Below are 20,104 nucleotides of genomic sequence, written 5' to 3'. Positions count from 1 at the left end.
ATATTGGTGTCTTTTTAACAAAGAAAAACAATAAATAAAATCAATATCGCCAATATCAAAAATCATTCGGCTAACTAATAACTCGACTCTGGAGCTTTCTTGATAGAATAACACAGTTTGACTTTACGAGGGACTGTTGACTATGAATGATTTATATTCAAGCTACTCATCTCTTAGGGCTCCATCGAGTAAAATACTATTTATGAAATCAATAATAAAATGTATTGAATAGTAGGTAAATAACGATTAACAAACATAACAATTAATAACAACATCCACCGCATTTTCTCGTTCATTGCAAGATATATGAAAATTCCTGAACAGATGAACAAGTATCGATAAGCAATAGACGAGAATTGACGGATATACAGTAACTTTTTAAGTACAACTTACAGCAAGGTAAATTAAATCACGAGTATAATATCCCTCTTTCTTATATAGAGAATAATTAACTATACTTAATATGTAGAAGTAGGTTCTTCTAGACAAATTATGAAATATGGCTCTATACTGCCAGCAGTTGGCCCACATAATTGTTTCAATTGCAAGACAAAACGAGGGATATTCACATAATAACAAAGTAAAAAAATAAAGGCTATATAAAAATATCCCTTTGTAACATTATTATTAATTTAACTTTCAAAGTATTGTGAGAGTATTAGAAGCCCAAAACTTAATATCGCGTAAACGCTGCCCGGTATGCTAGCTAATAATTGGTATCTCTCCTCTGAAAAACAAAAGAAAGTCAATAAGAAAATTACTATTGGGAAAATTCAAATGTATACACTCTTCTGTACAATTAACTAACATAGTCAAAAGAGAAAAGTCCACTCCTCTTCAAGCTTTCGTATAAGGTAATCAGTTTTAGACTTTATGTTTCATTCCTTAAAAATGTAAAATAACTAGGATTGAAATATTACCTGTCATAATAGCTGATTTCTTAGGTGAAACCCAACCAAGGGATCGCTGTACTGCCATTTTCCATTTGGTATACCTTGTGTCTCTTTCTAAAAAGAAAATCAGGCATCTAATAATGTAAATCTACTAATATCCGTTTTGCACGGTTGAATACGAGTACATCATTTTTGTGTACGTTTATATCCCGTAAACTATTTGAATACTGTACTTACCATCTTCAGTTGACGTAGGCAAAAACGTATCACTTGGAACGAGTTCTCTTTCTTCGGCATTAATATCCCAAACTTCTATTCCTTTGGCCATTCCCGCGGCCATTGCCACGCCAAGTGCAGTAATATCTTTGGAGTGAGCCCGAATAACGGGGATGCCAGTAATATCTGCCTGAAAATCATTAAAAGAACTTCTCTAATCCCCAACGTAAAGTAGGTAGAAGCTATATCCAAATTTGAAAAACAGAAACAAGTATGCCATTAGTTTTTAGAACTAGGGAAGGTTGGAGAATTATTAGAACTTTCAGGAAATATCTAGCGATGCTTCTTACCTGTAACTGCATTAAGAGATTATTCGTAGTCATAATTCCATCAACGTGAAGTTTAGCTAAAGGCAATCCGCAATCTTTATTCATGGCTTCTAAAATATCTCTAGTCTGAAAGCACACAGCTTCTAATGCCGCTCTAATTATATGCTGCTTTGTTGAGAATGCCGTCAGACCACAAATTATCCTACATAAGAAAATCTAGTCTCTAAATAGTAGTCTTCGTAATTAACATACCCTCTGGCATCTTTTCTCCAATATGGAGCGTATAAGCCCTTGAAGGCAGGAACGAAGTAGACATCCCCCGTGCTAAACACCTCTTTAGCTAATGACTCTGTGTCGTCATTTATGTTCTTTATAAAGCCCATATTGTCCCTTAACCACTTCATGGCAGCACCAGCCACGGCAATACTACCTAAATATTTAATATCATGCATATCATTTCTCTCCCTTTTCTTTTTCTTTCCTGCTAATTTCTACCCTACTTGGTCGGTTACATTCAATTTCCCTTCACTCAACTTCCCAAGTTCTCACTACCACAAACAAATAAATTCCTATTCTGTGTTTTTCTAATGATTCCAAACGTCTCACTAACCTTCCAAAGCATATGTAGCGGGTTCATCTCCAAATTTATACGCTAGAGTCGTCACCAAACCGTGCGATGATTGAACTCTCTGAAAACTACACTTTTTAGAATAAGCAAGAAAGGAGTCGTTAAATATTACTTACACTAGTGCCCGTGTTGTAGAGAAGAAAACAGCCGCTTCGGTAGGTGTTTTTGGCCATGCCCTCTTTAAAACAACTCTGCCCTAATAAGGCGGATTGTTGGTTACCTAAAATCTATAGTGTGAATATAAAACTGGGAATCAAGGATATGGGAATTATTATTAACATTACAATTTTATGGGTGTACTAGTTTGTTGTAGTTGTATTGTTAATAATTTACATTCTTAACGAAAAATCTCGCTTCAAACTAAAGAAGAACCTTAAAAATTGTGAGACATTTATTATCTCCTGTATCTCACTAAGTATTTCTAAATTGATATTCATATAAATCTTTTTCTCACTGTGAGAAATATATTTTTGTGATATGTTTTCTTTAAAGATCGATGTAACCTCCGTCCATTATACAGTGTGCTCAAGATAAAGGGCGTTAAGAGTAAGAGATGCAAAATTAATTAAGTTAAACAAAAAAAAATTTTTAATTTGAAAAACCCCAAAATGGTTCTTCCGAATTTGTACAATTCGGATTAACGTGCAATTCGTCGATATCTGAAAAAACAAAATATGCCAATTTTTTGTTTTTTGTAATGCTTCAAAAACTACTCATGCTAAAAAAATGAAAATGAGCCATTATAAATACATCCTTTTTAAATAAATTTGTTTGGCAGATTTTCCAAATAATTTAAAACACAAAAGGTACAGCAAAAAACAGTTGTTTCTTATAAGCCTATATATAAAAAATGTCCACATTTGCAGCCAATTTTCTACTTTAATCTTTTTTTACCATCGTGTTTGTTTAAAAGAAAGTCTGGCATTTAAAATATTTTACATTGAAAACAGCATATTTCACGTAAATTCGAAAATCTATATTACATACAAAAACTCAACTATTTATTCGTTGACTGACTGTATCCAATTTTGGCAGTACATAACAATCAAGGAAATATAAAATAAGAGACTCACCCCGGAAATGGTCACTCCTTTCAATGGCCACCCATCAGCAATTTCTCCATATATTTCTGAACTACTCCTAATTTCAGGCAACAAGAATTGAGGTATTTTGAAGGTGCTAAGTAACTGCGAATCCCAGTAGAGGGTTTCTATGTTCATTAGGAATGTGCGAGAAGCATTTGTGACGTCGGTCAGATGTTTGCCACCATTTGGGCCACCAGTTAAATTCTAGATAATAGAATAAATTTTAAAACTGAACGAGTAATTATTTGCATTATACATAGGGCATACACACATTTATGTAACATAAATATGAGTATTTAAGGTAAAAGCGTAATTATCCCCTAATCACTTGATATTCAAATATAAATAAACAAATTTATATTCACCCATAGCAGCCAGGTATCAACGGTCCCAAAAAGACATCTTTTCTCCTTAATGGCCTTTTTCACTGCCGGCACGTAATGAATTAACCATTTTAATTTAAATGCACTGAAATATGGAGAAACTGGAAGCCCGCAAATTGATTTAAAGTGGTTTTTGTTGTTTTCCGGTATTTTGGCTAATATTAGATCAACAGTTGAATCTGTCCTTATATCATTCCAAACTAAAATGAGAAATATTTAGGTCACATCTGAAGTAAATTGTTATTATTAAAAATTTATTTGCATTAATTTCTAATACGTACCAATGGCATTATAAAGGGGTTTCCCAGTTGTTTTGTCCCAAACTATCGTTGTTTCTCTTTGATTTGTTATACCGATTGTTATCACATTCTTTTCTAAAATAAAAAAACCCAAAATAATAATTTAAAAAAAATAAAATTGAAGATCTAATAGTGCCTAACCTGAGGACAAATTTGACTTTTGTCCAACAAAATTTTAGTTCAATTTTTTTATTTGAATTGAAAATATTAAACGTAATGTTAAAATATTATTGTACAAATTCCAATAAAAATTAATAAAGGGAAAACTTATCTTTACAACTGTTAATCCTGCTAAAGTGTTTTGCTCATTATTACATGTTTGGCACTTAATAAAAGACAATGTTATTGCCAGTCCCATAGAGGTTATTGACGATTATGATTTACAGGCAACTATTACAAGTGTTATTTTTAGGGGTAAATATTGCAGCGCCTTTATATGGTTGTGTATATATTTAAGCTTCAACATTGCATTCTTTCAAAGACTACATAGCTAATTCTGCATTCAAAAAAGATTGATCATCAGTCATTTTTTTGTACGCTCACTGGTCATTTGAACTCAAGTTTAAATAGTTTAAGATATTTTCTTTGTGAAATTTACGTATTTTCACAACTAACTGTTTTCAGAATTGAAGCTGTAATCGTAGGGTACAGTTGTTGATAAGTACATCAAATATTTACAAAAGCGATCTGAAGTAATTGGCTCTAAATCAAAAAATAAACATTAATTTTATGGAAACATTCCTGAGAACGTAAAAATTACCAATTAATTTCTTGTATATCAAATTCAACAAATTAACGAAAACTCTAATTTTGTTTATATGTATATATCTTCATTTGCCGTTACTATATACATATATCCACGACGTATGACTCAAACCTAAATTAACCGCTACGTAGCATATGAACTCCCCTTTCTAGTATACGTAGCTATATGAAGACAGAAGATATAAAGTACGTGCAACTGCATCCAAAGCCTACTTTACTTGTAGGGTAACATAATCATTGCCACAGTTTTCATCTTCATCTAATCCCATATAATAAACAATGAAGGCTATATAATGCGAGCCAGGCGACGCCAAATATTATTTAATGATATCCTCACAGTAGTGGAAAATAAGAATTTTAACAATAAAAGTAGAAATTTTTATTATACGGGGGCTCCAAGTACCGAGAACTTGAAAATAGTTAAGGTTACTTCAAGATATTCAGATACATAGGTACTTGAATTCAGATTTGGAGGTATACGCAGTACGTACCCATCGAATTGTAGTGCAGACTATTATTTGGCATGCAAATATGTACTTATCTCGCATTCAACTTTATTTCTAATCAAATGCATTCAATTCTAAGAATCGAGATAGGTTTACTATGTTTTACGTTCGACTGCTCCTTTCACTATGTCAATTATGGAAAGACAAAAGGAAATTGGCGTTGTTGTGAGTTTTTATTATTAAAAATGCTTTGTTAAGAACAACACAAAATTAGACTCGATAATGTAGCAGCTTTTTTCACAATCAGAAGAAATTTAATATATCAGGTAAGTAAAGTGTAGATAAAGTAGTACAAATCGTGTCTATAATAAATAATGTCACAGCAACCAAAAATTAATATTAAACATCTACATATTAGATCCAATTAATACCTAAATCAATTTGCTTAACTTTACATGCATTTGAAAGATACGTAAAACCGATTTATGCGATTAAATTTCCAAACATCTAGATGTATAAGCAAACGTTTCATATGTAAACAATTATTAATTCGTTCCCCATTCACTAGAATAAATATTTAGAGATTCTGTAACGAAGTTTTTTCGGTCAGTGAAAAATGCTAACTTGCCGATTACTTCCAAGTAGTATTTATTTTTGGAAAATTTGGATCTAGTCTCTGGATATACGCTGTTGGTTCATTGATACACAGCACAAATGAAATTGAAAATATTTGGTGTAAAACGTAGTAATTAGTGTCTGGTACTTTAAATCTCCCCAAACACAGTTTACAAAGGAAAATTATGTGTTTGGCATTTTCAACACATCAGCGAGTGCTTTACAACACTAATTAGAGCAGAGGGAAACAATTTCCAAAATAATATTATTTTTTCATGTATTCTTTTAATGTGAAATTACATAGAACACATTTTATACGAAGGAATTTCGATATTGAAATTTCAGACAAGACGAATTGTAGACTTTTAATGAAGTTCGTGTCATGATGGACTTTCCATCCCCAACCATAATTATAGATGGAGATAAAATAATAGAGGACTTTAACCTTGTCAACAAAATTGAAGGTACGAGATAAACCATAGTACAAGGTCGATATATTGGAACTTAACAGGTCAAAATGTATCTCCTTATCATGCCTCCACGTGGAGGCCACGCAACAAAGGTCTACATACATATTTTCTCAAGTCAATTTAGTGGAATTGGGTAATTAACTCTGATTCACACATTCTGCAAAATTATACCAAAATCTTTAATACAGATCTACTTTTAGGCAATAGAAGAAAGTTATTAATTAAATTTTGTGATTATTAAAAGAAACAAACATTTTTTGTCCAACGATTGTTTACCATAGTATTCAACGTACGTCACTTGGATCATAAAGTGCCAAATAAGCATCACTGGATTCTAATATGCTTTTCAGGTGGTGTGAATGTTATATTATTAAAAGTGCAAGGCATTTTGTTAATACGAATCTTGGCATAGCATATGGTGGCACGATTTATTCATATATCCGTCGTAGATAAAATGATTCATGTACAAGTTGGCATATGTATTAATTCAGTTAAACAGTGTCGTACCAAATCGTTTTAATTTCGGGAAAAAAGATAAGAACGTTCAGATATGTTTAAAAAAAGGTAAAAAAATATTGTAGTGTATTTTATAAGAGTTTTAAAATATTATTAGACAGTAGAAACCAGCACATATTTAAGAGTTAGAATAATATGTTACAAAGTATATTTGTTGTTTTTTAATTTGTTTTTATCGATGTGGATAGAGACAGAGAAGAATAGATATTTAAATTATTAAAAATGGTGTTTGATTAGTTGTTAGACCCGAGTTTTCAAGGTTCTCATGTGTGAAAATTGCTTTATGACTTTAATGACTTTAGGGGCCTATATACATATATAATACAAGATTAATTTAAATGATATAGATATTAGAAACATTTATTAAAAATTTAATACTTACCTTAGACAAAAATATGAACTAATGCAATTCAGTAAATGTTAATTTTTGAATAATTACATATTTACAATGATCCAGGAAATGACCTATACTTGACTTTCAGATAATTAAAAAGTACGCAATGAAGTTAAAAAGGCATATAATAGCACTCTCATAACTTATAAATAATCTCAGTGCAATTAAACTTAAAATGTTTGCCTTGTCCTTCTTTGTTTGTAGGATTAAAATTCATACAAATTAATCTTACATTTAAAAATATCCATTTAAGTAGAATATTTTACCTTTTTTGGGCCCTAGTTGCCCAACAACTTTCTCCATGCACAACTTAACAGCTTCTAATATTTTTAAAGGGTCTTGTTCTGACCATCCCTCCTGTGGTGTTATTGGTTCTAAATCTATGGCATGTTCAGCAATTTCCTGGATGTGCTGACTAACAAAAACACAAAATTTCACTGTTCTTGTGCTGGCATCTATCACCCCCACAAGTTGTTGATGACCATTTTCTTGAATCTCTTTCATCTTCTAAGTACCAGCTGTAAACAAGAATGAAAGTGCCTTGTTGAAAAAGACATTGGGAGTAAGGTGATAAACATAATTTCAATTTTGAATTTGATGGTTTGGTATGTGGTTAATAACTTAACATGTGCTTTAGCAAAGGCTTCTATAGAGTTTCAATTGAATTCATAGGATAAGCAGTTGAAAAATAACATATTTTGTTTCACAGTTTTCTTGGCAGAATTAAATGCCAAGCTTTGTTTTCCTAAATACTTTTTATATTACGAAAACAGAAAAGAAATTTATATATGTTAGATTGTTGTTATTGTAGTGCCAATTCATTTCTTATGGCTGTCAAAATTTGCAAAAACATGAGCAGAAGGCAATAACAATACACATAAATGAGGAATACCAAGATTTAATACTGAACAAACTTTTTTAGATCACAATATTAACAATATGTCAAATGGGACTATTTTTAGCATCCATTACCTGATGTAAAATTGAATCCAACCTTCAGTAATGACGCCTTCCAAGCTGGCCTATAAGAAACGCTAGACAGTACACACCTCCTTGATGTTCATTCACTGATCACCAACTGCCTACTATAGTTATACCAATCTGTTATCATTACACGCAGTCACAGACGCGGCACCACATGTCGCCACATATATAATTAGAAAAATGGTCACTTGGTTGATCCTACCAAAGATAAGTCAACAAAAAAATGCAGTCGTAAACGTTTTTTTTGTTACATAATTGTGGATATAAAAATATTTTTATCGCTGCAAGTCGCAATTACTCAAGGCTGGACTTCAGTGTTTATTGTAGGAAATAATAATTGTTGGTAGAAATGGATATGGATGAATTTCATAAATGTCCTAGTAATCTTTTAGACTGAAAACATGCTAAGAATAACGAATTAATGAAAACAAAAAGAAAGAAATTAGATTTTTAGTAATAAATTTCATTCTATAGCTGTTTGTTTTTTCTTTTTTGTAACTGACAGATCTTAAAATCGTGGGTATTCGATGTTCCGCAACGGCGTTTGAATAATCCAAAAAAAATTTGAACGGAATCTGCTCGCACAGTCCGAGCGGAGTAAGTTGAGTAACTAATTAAACGTGTTCGGGTTGACTATCCTTCTTTTAAAATTAAATTAGGAGTCAACTGGTCTACCAACCGATCGGCCAATCAACTGACTGTTCGATCCATACACCTACTGATCGATTTATCATGCGACCATGATATCGTCCATTTGATTTCTTTCGTTATTTTCTATTTTTATCTCGACCATTCAATCCATTTTTGAACATTTTATCCATTTCACTCATTTCCATGTTTTTTTTTTAAATAATTACAATAATTATTACGCGAACATACAATTGTAGATTGGAAAAAATTGTGAAATTCTAAACTGCCCCTTGATGCGTTCGTAATCCAAAAAAATCTCGATTGATGCTTTGGGCGATATTAAATATTCAGGATATCAAGACAAGCTGCTAAGCTGTTTAAGAGGACGAAGCAGACAACACTTTAATCGCAGCATTAGAGTTGCTAAAGGTGAAATCACGCTAGAACATTTTTATCGCTTTTTAAAACAAATTCCCTTTACTCTTACAATATCATAACTCCCAGGATTTTTCACGGATTTAGAACAAACACATAGATTATTCCTCTAGTTGCATTTCATCGGAATCCTCGACAATGAGGGCTGACCTTTCCACTTCCGATATCCCAAACCGATACCTCGAAGCCATCTCAATGAAGATCATCATATCCGTTACAATAAGCGATGCAAAAAGGAAGAACTCGTAAGCCTGACTCTTAAATAGATCTATCTGGGTTATCACTATAACCAGGAAATTCCCAACGGCTGTGGACAAGTACCATCCTGCCATCGTAACAGTTTTCATGCTTTTTGGGGCTTGTATGAAGGAGAATTCTAGTCCAGCAACTCCAAACATAATTTCGGCTACGGAGATTAGGAAGTACTGGGGGATTTGCCACATGATATTAATGTGATTTGGTTTCGACATCGTGTAGAGCTTGACGAAGTTAATTTCCCCGTGACTTTCTTGTATGATCAAGGAATAAACGCCTCCGATTGCAAAGTGAAAATGTTGCTCGAAGTGATTCTTGTTGCTGTTGCTGCTTATGAGGCATCCGTAGACTCCTTGAGATATTTCAATATACGGTGACACTGTAACGACTGATCCTTTAGGGGGAATTCCTACAAAGTAAACATCTCGTAGACCTGAATCGCTTATGAGTGAAACGGTCACGTTCTGCAGCACATCCGTGTTTTTAATGAAGTCTATCCTGAATTTTGGGGCCCCTGTAATAGATGTTTGGAAATCTATGGGATCTATCATGTAGCCTTGAATTTCCAGTTTTTCATTTACAGCGATAATAAAAGTGTCTTCCTGCAGTTCTTCCAGAAGAGCGCTCACTTTGAAGAATTCCCTTGAAAACTCTATATAGTCGCATTTTGAGGGAGCCTCAATCATCAAATCGTATCGTGTTCGATTGTGGCACACGCTTTCAATCTTAAAAATTCTGCCTGCCTCCAGAAGTTCCATTTTACTGAACGAGTTGAAGATCATAATGCTGCAGGGCAAAGTATTCACTATATTTACTGAACCGTGGTTTCGTTGTGGAAGTTCAGGATAGCCTTTCTCCAATACAAGTTCTAGAATTCCTGCTGCTACGAAAGCTAGTCCAGCTGTCATGCCCCCTATCACCATGCGATGCAAAGGGTTAATTAAGAAATGCACCCTCTCGAAACATGGGTACAAGAATTTGTCGAAAATTGGAATTAATGCAAGAACCATGGCAGGGTTCATTACTTGCATTTGATCGGGAACCACGTGGAAACCTAGAACGTTACCATCCATGTGCGCGGCTTGAAAGGTCCATCTGGATCCTTGTTGATCGAACAAGGACCAAAATATGGGTAAAGGGACAAACAGCATCAATATTGCGAACACTGCTTTCATGTCTTCGAGCAACTTCCAATCGAACTTGTCTTTGGAATAGTCCAGCCAATGCTCGTGGCGTTGGCTGCGACGGCGACATTTTTCAGCTGCAGCGTACCAAGAGCACTTAACGAACTCCAACATTATATTTCGCTTGGGGATTTTCACCTTATAAAATCTCTTCCCCAAAACGAACAGCAGTATAGCCATAACCATCAAAAGGGCCGAAAATCCAAACCCTAGAGCGTAACACGTATCGTCCCCAAAACAGTTTACCACCTTGCGCATTAGGGGGGTCACGATCATTCCAACGAACCCTCCCAAGTTTATAGTGAAATAAAATACGGAGAAGAAATGTTTCAAAAGTGCCTTTTGCTCGGGAATTCGGAATTGTTCGGCGCCAAATGCAGCAACGCAGGGCTTAACGCCTCCAATACCTGCAGCTATGAATAAGAGTCCGAATATGGAAATAGCGATGGGATTGTGATCCAAAACGGGCACTGCGGCTACACACATTAATAAATTCCCCGCCAAGTAGATTAGTGAAAAGTTCCTGATTGTCCTGTACCGTCCGAAAAAACTGTCCGCGCAAACCGCTCCGATTAGCGGGATTATATGACACAACATGATGAATATGTGATAGATTACGGTGGATGCATTCTCGCTGAAAAGCAGAATGTTCCTCAAGTATAACGACAAGATTGTTCTTATTCCGCATAACGAAAATCTCTCACAAAATTCGATAGCTATTATGCAGAGCACTGCGGTCGGATACGTAGAGTCTGAATACATCTGCGAATTACTTCTCAAATTTTAGAATTGACTATATAGTTCTCAACCAAAATATATTGAACGGTATTTCAGTAATGACGTTGATCGTACTGATGTCCACAAGAATTAAACCTATAATCGGCGAAGTGTCCAGTCATGACCAAAATGATCCTGCAAATATGGTTGAAAGGGCACATTTCTCGGTCATTTTTTGAGAGATCGTATGTTGCCTTGCCCTATTTGCAAGAACAAAAAAGATTCTGAAAGTCCGTAGAATCACTGACGAACGCTTATCTTGAAAAAAATGCCTCGACGCCATACAGGGTCAAGAAAAAATGCCATGCAACTCGTTAATTTTCAATCTACTGATCTGTATGGTATTCGCCTAGGCGAAATCAGCTTCTGAGAATGTTTATCGGAGCAATTCCCTGCCCAGGTGAAGTTGGACTCGAGGAGATAGCTGTGGTGATTGGGTCCAGGACGGAGCTTATGCCTTCAGACAGGGTCCCAAAACCCTATATTTGTCCTGCACAGTTGCCACATCAGCACTATTTTTGGTATGTCGGTCAAATCATCCACGTCACTATCAGGAAACGCCTTTTTTCCTCTCCAGAGTCAAGGATTTGAAGAGTAGAAGGTCTCTTTTATTAATTTAACATGTAAGATAGAAAAAATTATTCATGGATATTGGTTAATTCGGACATCGGTGATTGGTACAAGAAGCTGATGTAAGCTGCTCCTAGACCAAAGAGCCAACAGAGCAGTAGTAGTTGTTCCTGTCTTGCGTTAAGTACTGTAGGATTAGTGCATCTACAGGTATGAATATTTTCTCACTTGCCCATGAGTTACTTTTCACTCAACTCCACTACTTCGCTTTGAAAAATCTTGATCACATACCGATAGAAGGAAGTTTTCAAAACGTCCATCCAGACTAGGAGTGCAGGCTAGATGGAAAAACACCGAGTGTTTTCAATAAAAGCGGTAGTGTTTCTAGTTGGGAGAAAATATAAAACACCGAGTGTTTCTTATTAATCGATAATTGTTCACATTCCTAATTACAAATCTATGTTTGTAATAACGAAATCAACAAAACGTTAACCGCAAAATTTCTAGAAATCGCTGGAAACTTTAGAGCTACAACAATATAAAAGTAATATTTAAAACCCCGAAAATGCATAACTCAACAGGAAAAGGCCACCCACAATTCAACAAAGTCTTTGAGTTCCAAAGAAGCCCTGACTGGAAGCTGCCTGACACTGTGTATTCCTCGCCTCCCTTTAAGAGTCAAAAACTTCAAGATATGAAACACGAACTCAATATTGTGAAGGGCAAACTGAGTCAATTTGACCTAGCCGAATGGTCGTCACATACTCAAAGACGAGATCTAGCTGGATATGTTATTGGCCACTTGAAAAAAAAAGTCCAACCCGAACTTTTGACTCAAGCTTGGTGTAAATTTTATGAAATAGTAAACAAATTTCCAGTTATTCAAGATAATTTGCACTGTCTTAAAACACTACATTTATGTGAAGCTCCTGGAGCTTTTATATGTGCTTTAAACCATTATTTAGTGAAAAACCATCCAGATAGTATTTGGCAATGGCAGGCAAATACATTAAACCCCTATTATGAAGGCAATAGTGACTCTCACATGATTGCAGATCATAGATTAATAAATCACACACAAAATCAATGGTTGTTTGGACTGGATGAAACTGGTGATTTGCTGCAATATTACAATCATGAAGATATAGTAAGTAAAATTAATTCATGTGGGAAAGTAAATTTGGTGACTGCAGATGGAAGTATAAACTGCATGTGTGATCCTGGAGAGCAGGAGACATTAGTGGGGTTCCTGCATTATTGTGAAACATTGACAGCCTTAGCAGTTCTTGAAAAAGGAGGCTCCTTTGTCTTGAAGATTTTCACAGTTTTCGAAAACTCCACTTTGTGCTTGCTATATCTACTAAATTGTACATTTAAGAAAACATTCTTATTTAAACCTGCCACATCAAAAAGTGGTAATTCTGAAGTGTACCTTATTTGTTTAGAATATAATGGATTTGACATGTTAAGTCCCATATGGCATAATTTAACAATTCCATACCAAAATGGTTTTTTTCAATCAGATTTATCCATGTTTTCATTAATGGAAATTCCAGAGAATTTCATTTGTCAAGTGACCACTGCTTGTACAGATTTTTTTTTGGAGAAACAAATATCAACAATAAATGACAATATCCATTTCTACCTCTACCCTAATGAAGAGGACAAACATAATTTACATAACTGCAAAATCCAAATTGCAAATCTTTACATAAAAATATACAGGTTAAGTGCTATTAACAAGAAATACAGAATTGTTCCATACTTCAATGTCCATTGGAAACATCAAGCAGAATGCTTAAGTATGACACAATTTCTGTGTCTTAAGGATTGCAACATTTTGGATTATGTAGGTATTAAATTAGGAAAAAGAATTGATTTTGTTAATACTACTAACTTTGCTTCTACAAAAATCTTGGATAAACTAATGCTACATCTGGAAAATGATGTAATTACCAGAAAAAAAACAGCAAAGAGCTTATATAATATAGCTATAAACAAGCTTTCTAAAAGCGTTATTATCATCAACATCAACTCATTCACATTAATACCTTATTATCAATATCAAAAAAAGTTGTTGTTTTCCTTTAAAACTGCAATTCTGCATAGGAAACATATATTTTTGATAAATGTCCCAATTCATACCCATTTTCTTGCATCATTGTGGTGTATTATAGGTAGTTTATTTGAAACTATATATTGTGGACCTGGTTGGTGTTTATTTTACTCCTGTATTGAAACCAAATTAAATGTTGTTAATAACTTGCTTTCAAACATTGAAAATGTGTGTGATAATACTAGTAATAGGCCATTTGACTGTGATATAATTAATTTGTTTCCATCAAATTTATTTTGTAATGATCTCAATTATATAACTCAGTTTTTAAGTGTGTATAACACACTTCAAATTCCTGTTTATGAACAGGGAGTGGGTAGTAGAATATAGTAGTGAATTTAATTAAGAAACCACTTGTGTTTCTATAGAATGACTGCTAAATATAAATAGCAATTTTATAATTATGTTCTTTGAGTTAAAATAGGAAAAAAGGGGCTTTACACAATTTTTATAAAAATGCTTAACTGATTTAATTCAAATTTTTTACTGTTTAATGACAGTATAATAGTGTTTAGACATATCAGAAAAATTCAACTTTTCTATCCCCTTCATACATATGCTTATAAGAATTTTTTTCTTATTTTGACTCAAAAAATTTCCCCTTAAGTTTGCGTTATATGTTTAAAAAACACTGTACATAAAATCGTAAAAAATAAATGTAATAGTCAGAATGTAGCAATATAGAAGGGGACTATCACTATTGGATATATCACTCCTTTTACTAAGTATTGTTTTTATTCTACATAGAAAAGACATTTATAATTTAATACTGACTAGATAGAGTTCTCAAAAATAGAGCAAAATGAATGGTAACAGAAATATGTAGAACAGTTTGTTCCAAAGACATCTGTATATAAAAATATAAAGAGTTGTGTTTTTTAATTTAACTGGGGTACACATTAAATTATTTTGCTTTTATAGAATCCCTAATTTCCCAAATTACTCCATCACATGGTAGCTCACTTTCCATAAAAGGACTAATCCACACCAGTGTCCACCGTTTCCCTAAGACAACTTTCAAATTTTCAAGTTTGCCCTGATCATACATGCTCAACTTTTCATTTCTCTCATAAGTAACTAAGCCATTTAATATTAAACGCAACTGATAAATCAACAATGCAGCTGTAAAAAAGCATCCTAACATAACTATTAGTATAAAGGAAAGATACAGCTGATTTTCAGTCCATTCTAAAAACAAAGTGGCTAAAGGAAACACTATTTTAACTACAGAAACCCATGAATCAAACTTAACATAGTGGTAAATAAATTGAATGTTGAATACTGTTGAATATAAAGTAGCAATAAAAATGTAAAATACAAAAACTAGGAAAAATCTATGGTTGTTATGTCCTATACAGCAACTTGTAAACATGCAATGGTGATCCCTTTTTAAAATGCATGCGTTGCAGGAGGGGCAGTGCCAAGACCGTGGAGGGGCCAAGGTCTCACAAACTGAACAAAACCTCCAGTTTTTTGCAGCATCTGATGGTAAAATTTTTCCGGAAATGCTGGTGTCAGTCAGGATAATGGCGATTAAGTTTGAAGAAACGTTTAGGAGAATAAAATTTCCCATGAGGAAGTGGAAAATATAGGTGACGCCCCATGGTTCATGGAATTTAGGGAGCACTATCCATAACTCAAAATAATATATTACTGGGATTATCGCAAACATGAATGTGGTAACACAGGCATCACCGAGTGACTTTGAGTATATCTTTTTTCGAATTACCATGTTTCTTTCTGATTTTTTGGTGACTTATGGTCTTTTAAATTTTGTGGCAAACATTTACATTTTCTTATCAATCAATGTGTCGACTGTTAACTGCACCGTTACGGCGTGAAAATAATCCACAAAGTGGTAGTCCTCTTGACACTTTTTGCACCGATCCGAGAACAATCTTTTCGATACTTTAATTTCACATTTGATCCTTTTTAAAAACGGAACTGATAAATTTTTTTGAATTACTTACTTGGAATCTATATCAAAGGAACTTTAATAATACACTCCTTGACGTCCCAATTAAAAAATACGTTATCACTCTAATTATTGCTTTTAGACGCATTTAGCAGAGTCAGCGATTGTTGTCTCTGCTGAATATGGCTAATGGGTCTTGTTTCTTTGCTTTTGTCTTGCATGTATTGTTTATTTAATTTATTTTTTTTTTGTTTTGTGTTATGACAAGTTGTATGATTCTCTTGACTTTTTTTAATTTAAAAATTTAACTTTTCAAGTGATTTTAGCAACATTGAATAAAGCAATAATTGATATCATTTATGTACATTTGTTGTTGCTTCGTTTCGAGTTCCTAAAATGAAAAAAATTTCATTCGGAAAAATCAGCGGTAATTTCGGGAAAAGTTTAGTTCCTGATAAACCTACAGGAACTATTGGTACTTTTGGACCTCCCAAAATTATAGAAAATCTCGAAGATGACAGAGAATCTCAAGAAATTAAAAATGTTATGGGAATTGCTAGTTTTGGTAAAAAGGCAAAAACTTTTGATATACAGGTAAGTACTGTTTAAGTATATGACTGACTCATTGGGAGCAAAATATGAATTTGATACTTTTTTGATTGGATATTGAACTTCGGCATCGAGTTAACACTTGTACTTTTGTAGGAAAAATATTGTACTTAGTATTTATTATTACTTATTAAAATATTGTGTCTTTACCACACTTCATTGTTGACCAAATGTCAGCAGGGTATAGTAAAGCATCACTTTTCTTATTTACTATGTAAATAAATATTTACTTCTACAACTTATTACAAGGAAATGATGACCCAAGTAAAAGAAACAGCCAAACAATTAACAAAGAAAGTAGAAGAAGATAAACCATCAAAAGAAGATGCTGATAGTAGTAGTGATGATGAAGACGACTTTATAGGACCACCCCTTCCTGACAGTTTCAAAAAAGAAGCGCCTGAAGGGACTGAGAAAGGGATTTCTAGTGACAGTGACAGTGATGTTGAAGATGTCAGCATCAATGACTATTTTATGCCCTTACAGGCGAACACTAGTATGAGGCATGGAAATAAAGCTGTTACTGCACTTACATTGGATCCAAGTGGAGCTAGATTGGCATCAGGTAAACATTTACATCTTAGAGTTTTTCATAAGTTTGAGAAATTTTTATACTTCAAAATTATAGCTGAAAACCTTGTCACACAATACACATACAAATACAGAATATTCACAGTGACATTGCTTTTAGTAGCTGTTTAAAATTGTTGTCATTGTGACAACATTAGAAAAATAATTCATATTCTTTAAGGTTCTGTGGACTATGAAGTCAGCTTTTGGGATTTTGCCGGCATGGATTCAAATTTGCGCAGTTTTAGAACATTACAGCCAGCTGAAAATCATCCAATTCGAGCTCTACATTACTCAAATACTGGAGATCTTCTGTTAGTTATATCAGGTGCAAGCCAAGCTAAGGTTATTGATAGGGATGGCTTTGAGAAATTAGAAACAATAAAAGGAGATATGTATATCACAGATATGGCAAGGACAAAAGGACATACCGGTACTCTGTTGGCCGGGTCATTTAACCCTCAATTAAAGGAAGAATTTTTGACAACCAGTTCAGATGGTGAGTGCATTTAATGGCTTTGTTTTTCTGATTTTTTTTATGTTGGTGGTGCTATAAGCGAAATTTTCTGGCGCATTTTAATATATATAATTAGAAGCATAGATTCTGTGCCAAATTTCAAATCGTATATCAATCTTTCTTTCTTCTTTTCCAATATGCCTTCAAGATTTGTTTAGACTTTTTTGGTAAACTTTCTGTGTAGGTACTGTTCGGACATGGGATTTTTGGGGCGAAGGCAAACAACATAAACACATAATTAAATGTAGAGCTCAGAATGGTTTAAAAACTTCTCCAACTGCAATATCCTACCACAGAGATGGGAAAGGGGTAGCTTGTGGTTGCAGTGACGGATCTATTCAATTGTGGGACTTAAGGTATTAATTATTTCATCTCAGAATTTTTTAATTATTGTTTTTGGCACTTTCAATAAAGGAAGTTTCTTTCTTTTATTATAATTTTTTTTAATTGTAGGAAAGCTTCTGTGGCCCCAGTAAGTCAAGTTCGAAAAGCTCATGATCCAGTGGAAATTTCAAGTATAGTTTACTCTCATGTAGGCGATAATTTACTAACAAGAAGTTTAGATGAAACCCTTAAATTGTGGGATCTCAGGAACTTTAAACAACCTGTCCACACAAAGGGAGACTTATTTGCGAGATATGATACCACAGATGCAATTTTCAGCCCTAACGATTCTTTAGTAGTTACTGCCATGTCATTAAAAAGGGGTAAGATGAATTATTTTTATAAATTCCGTTCATTTGATAAGTGAGGTAAAACAAGAATTATTGTGTAATTGTCTTGTTTAGTTTATAATTAATGCTTTTAAATTAAAAATAATTAATTTTATTTGGTAACTATATAACGAAAGTGTTATATAAATTGAGAGAAAAGTGAATTGAAAAAGAATATGTTGTTTAATACCTCCTCAACAGTAATGTACCAACCTAACAATTATTATTATTATTGTCACAAAATAAAAATTCTAATACATTCCTACTATACAAGCGTTTGCAATATTTCGTTCTGTTTTTTAGGTGAAACCACTGGTCACATTAACTTTTACCAAACGAGCACTTTTAACTTAGCGAAATCAGTACCAGTCACTCAATCACATACCATAAAACTCAACTGGCATCCCAAATTAAATCAAATATTTGTCGGGAACGGTGATGGTACTGTGAAATGCTTTTATGACGAAAGCAAGAGTATGAGAGGTGTCACATTATGTGTTGTGAAGGTAAGTGGTATTTACCATTCATTAAAGAAATTATTGTGGGATTTGTAATTTTACTAAATGAACATTAAACGTCCTGAAGAGTGTCACAAATGCGAGAAACAAGAATCATATTTTGCGTATTTTAATTGGCATAAAAATCATCATAAAATGTAATAATTTACAAAAATAATTGGTGATTTCGATTAACATTAAACGTCATGTTTATTCGCTTTCCTCGTCTCATATTTCGGCCGGAATTTGTTTTTGGAATATTTTCCCAGTTTATTAACAGGAAAAACAATAAATGATTAAACAATTTAAAGAAACACAGAAAAGCACAGCACTCCGAGGTGATGAGTACTCAACAGGTAATTACTCCGCATGCCTTGCCTTTATTCAGGCAAGAGAGGAGGAAAACAAGTAGGAAACAAATGGAGAAGGATCGTTTGGATCCATTGAAATCAAAGAGACCGGACCTTCCCATAACCTCAGGCCAAGGTAAGAAACATATTTTAAAAATAGGATATTTTTCTTTGAACATATGCAAAATCACATAATTTTTTCATTTGTTCAAACCATAAAATTTTTCTCTTGAGTGACTTTTTTTATAGGTGGTAGAGTGGCATCAAGTGGAGGTACTTTGAGCAGCTTTGTAATAAGGAATCTGGGATTGAGTAAAAGAGTTGATGATGACCAAGATCCAAGAGAGGCAATTCTCAAGTATGCTAAAGACGCAGCAGAAAATCCGTACTGGATTGCTCCTGCTTATGCGAAAACGCAGCCGAAAACCATATATGCGTCCACGTCTCAGGAAGAGGGCGGCGAAGGGGAACCGGATTCCAAGAAAAGTAAACTGTCATAAATTCACTAGGACTATTGTTTTAGTGAAATATTACAAATAGTGATCATTAAAAAGAACTCGAGTGAATTAGAAACATGTTTGGGATGAGTTCATCTGTTAGTCAGATGCATGATGGTAAATAGTAAATTGCTTAATTAATGTCCTATGTTTATAGTTTACTGCTCACTACAAGGTTTTTTTAAAAATCGTCAGTTATTTAAGTATATCAATAATATACCAATGTTATTAGATAGATAAGTATTTAAAATAAATTATTTGGATATGAATTTGTTTTATTGTCTCCTTTAAAATGAATTTTTTCAACAATAAACTTAGTAATTTATTTTGCAACATATTGAACAGTCTAAGAGCGTATAAATTCTAAAAACAAGATAATTAAAGTTATACTCAAATGACTTTTTGTATTTTTGTCTTAGTTTAGTTTTTCAGAAGCAGATAAGTCA

General features: G+C 33.5%; 5 protein-coding genes across 5 annotated transcripts; 2 read left to right on the top strand and 3 right to left on the bottom strand.

Annotated features, from left to right (window-relative positions):
* Nucleotides 1-202: 202 nt before the first annotated feature.
* LOC136414466 (glycerol kinase 3-like) lies at nucleotides 203-8,453 on the bottom strand. Its single transcript, XM_066398497.1, has 12 exons — nucleotides 8,012-8,453; nucleotides 7,306-7,557; nucleotides 3,816-3,908; nucleotides 3,517-3,734; nucleotides 3,140-3,355; nucleotides 2,183-2,293; nucleotides 2,049-2,127; nucleotides 1,691-1,868; nucleotides 1,460-1,640; nucleotides 1,131-1,299; nucleotides 921-1,007; nucleotides 203-727 (listed from the first exon to the last, which is right to left on the bottom strand). Exons 2-12 carry the CDS (start codon nucleotides 7,541-7,543, stop codon nucleotides 633-635), a joined length of 1,665 nt encoding a protein of 554 aa, XP_066254594.1. The 5' UTR covers nucleotides 7,544-7,557; nucleotides 8,012-8,453; the 3' UTR covers nucleotides 203-632.
* Nucleotides 8,454-9,189: 736 nt separating this feature from the next.
* LOC136414489 (peptide transporter family 1-like) lies at nucleotides 9,190-11,289 on the bottom strand. Its single transcript, XM_066398538.1, has one exon. The coding sequence runs from the start codon at nucleotides 11,287-11,289 to the stop codon at nucleotides 9,190-9,192; it is 2,100 nt and encodes a 699-aa protein (XP_066254635.1).
* A 970-nt stretch (nucleotides 11,290-12,259) lies between these two features.
* On the top strand, nucleotides 12,260-14,452 carry aft (adrift). The gene has a single exon (XM_066398230.1). The coding sequence runs from the start codon at nucleotides 12,440-12,442 to the stop codon at nucleotides 14,318-14,320; it is 1,881 nt and encodes a 626-aa protein (XP_066254327.1). The 5' UTR covers nucleotides 12,260-12,439; the 3' UTR covers nucleotides 14,321-14,452.
* Nucleotides 13,790-15,789, bottom strand: LOC136414311 (probable palmitoyltransferase ZDHHC24). The gene has a single exon (XM_066398231.1). The coding sequence runs from the start codon at nucleotides 15,720-15,722 to the stop codon at nucleotides 14,895-14,897; it is 828 nt and encodes a 275-aa protein (XP_066254328.1). The 5' UTR covers nucleotides 15,723-15,789; the 3' UTR covers nucleotides 13,790-14,894.
* A 374-nt stretch (nucleotides 15,790-16,163) lies between these two features.
* LOC136414380 (gastrulation defective protein 1 homolog) lies at nucleotides 16,164-19,811 on the top strand. The gene is made up of 8 exons (XM_066398366.1): nucleotides 16,164-16,499; nucleotides 16,764-17,079; nucleotides 17,266-17,583; nucleotides 17,786-17,957; nucleotides 18,055-18,308; nucleotides 18,618-18,820; nucleotides 19,123-19,297; nucleotides 19,411-19,811. Exons 1-8 carry the CDS (start codon nucleotides 16,302-16,304, stop codon nucleotides 19,659-19,661), a joined length of 1,887 nt encoding a protein of 628 aa, XP_066254463.1. The 5' UTR covers nucleotides 16,164-16,301; the 3' UTR covers nucleotides 19,662-19,811.
* Nucleotides 19,812-20,104: the final 293 nt, after the last annotated feature.

This window comes from Euwallacea similis, chromosome 17, assembly GCF_039881205.1.
Source record: "Euwallacea similis isolate ESF13 chromosome 17, ESF131.1, whole genome shotgun sequence".
NCBI classification, from domain to species: domain Eukaryota; kingdom Metazoa; phylum Arthropoda; class Insecta; order Coleoptera; family Curculionidae; genus Euwallacea; species Euwallacea similis.
Note: the sequence above shows the minus strand (reverse complement) of the source record. Positions and strands in the feature narration are given on the sequence as shown.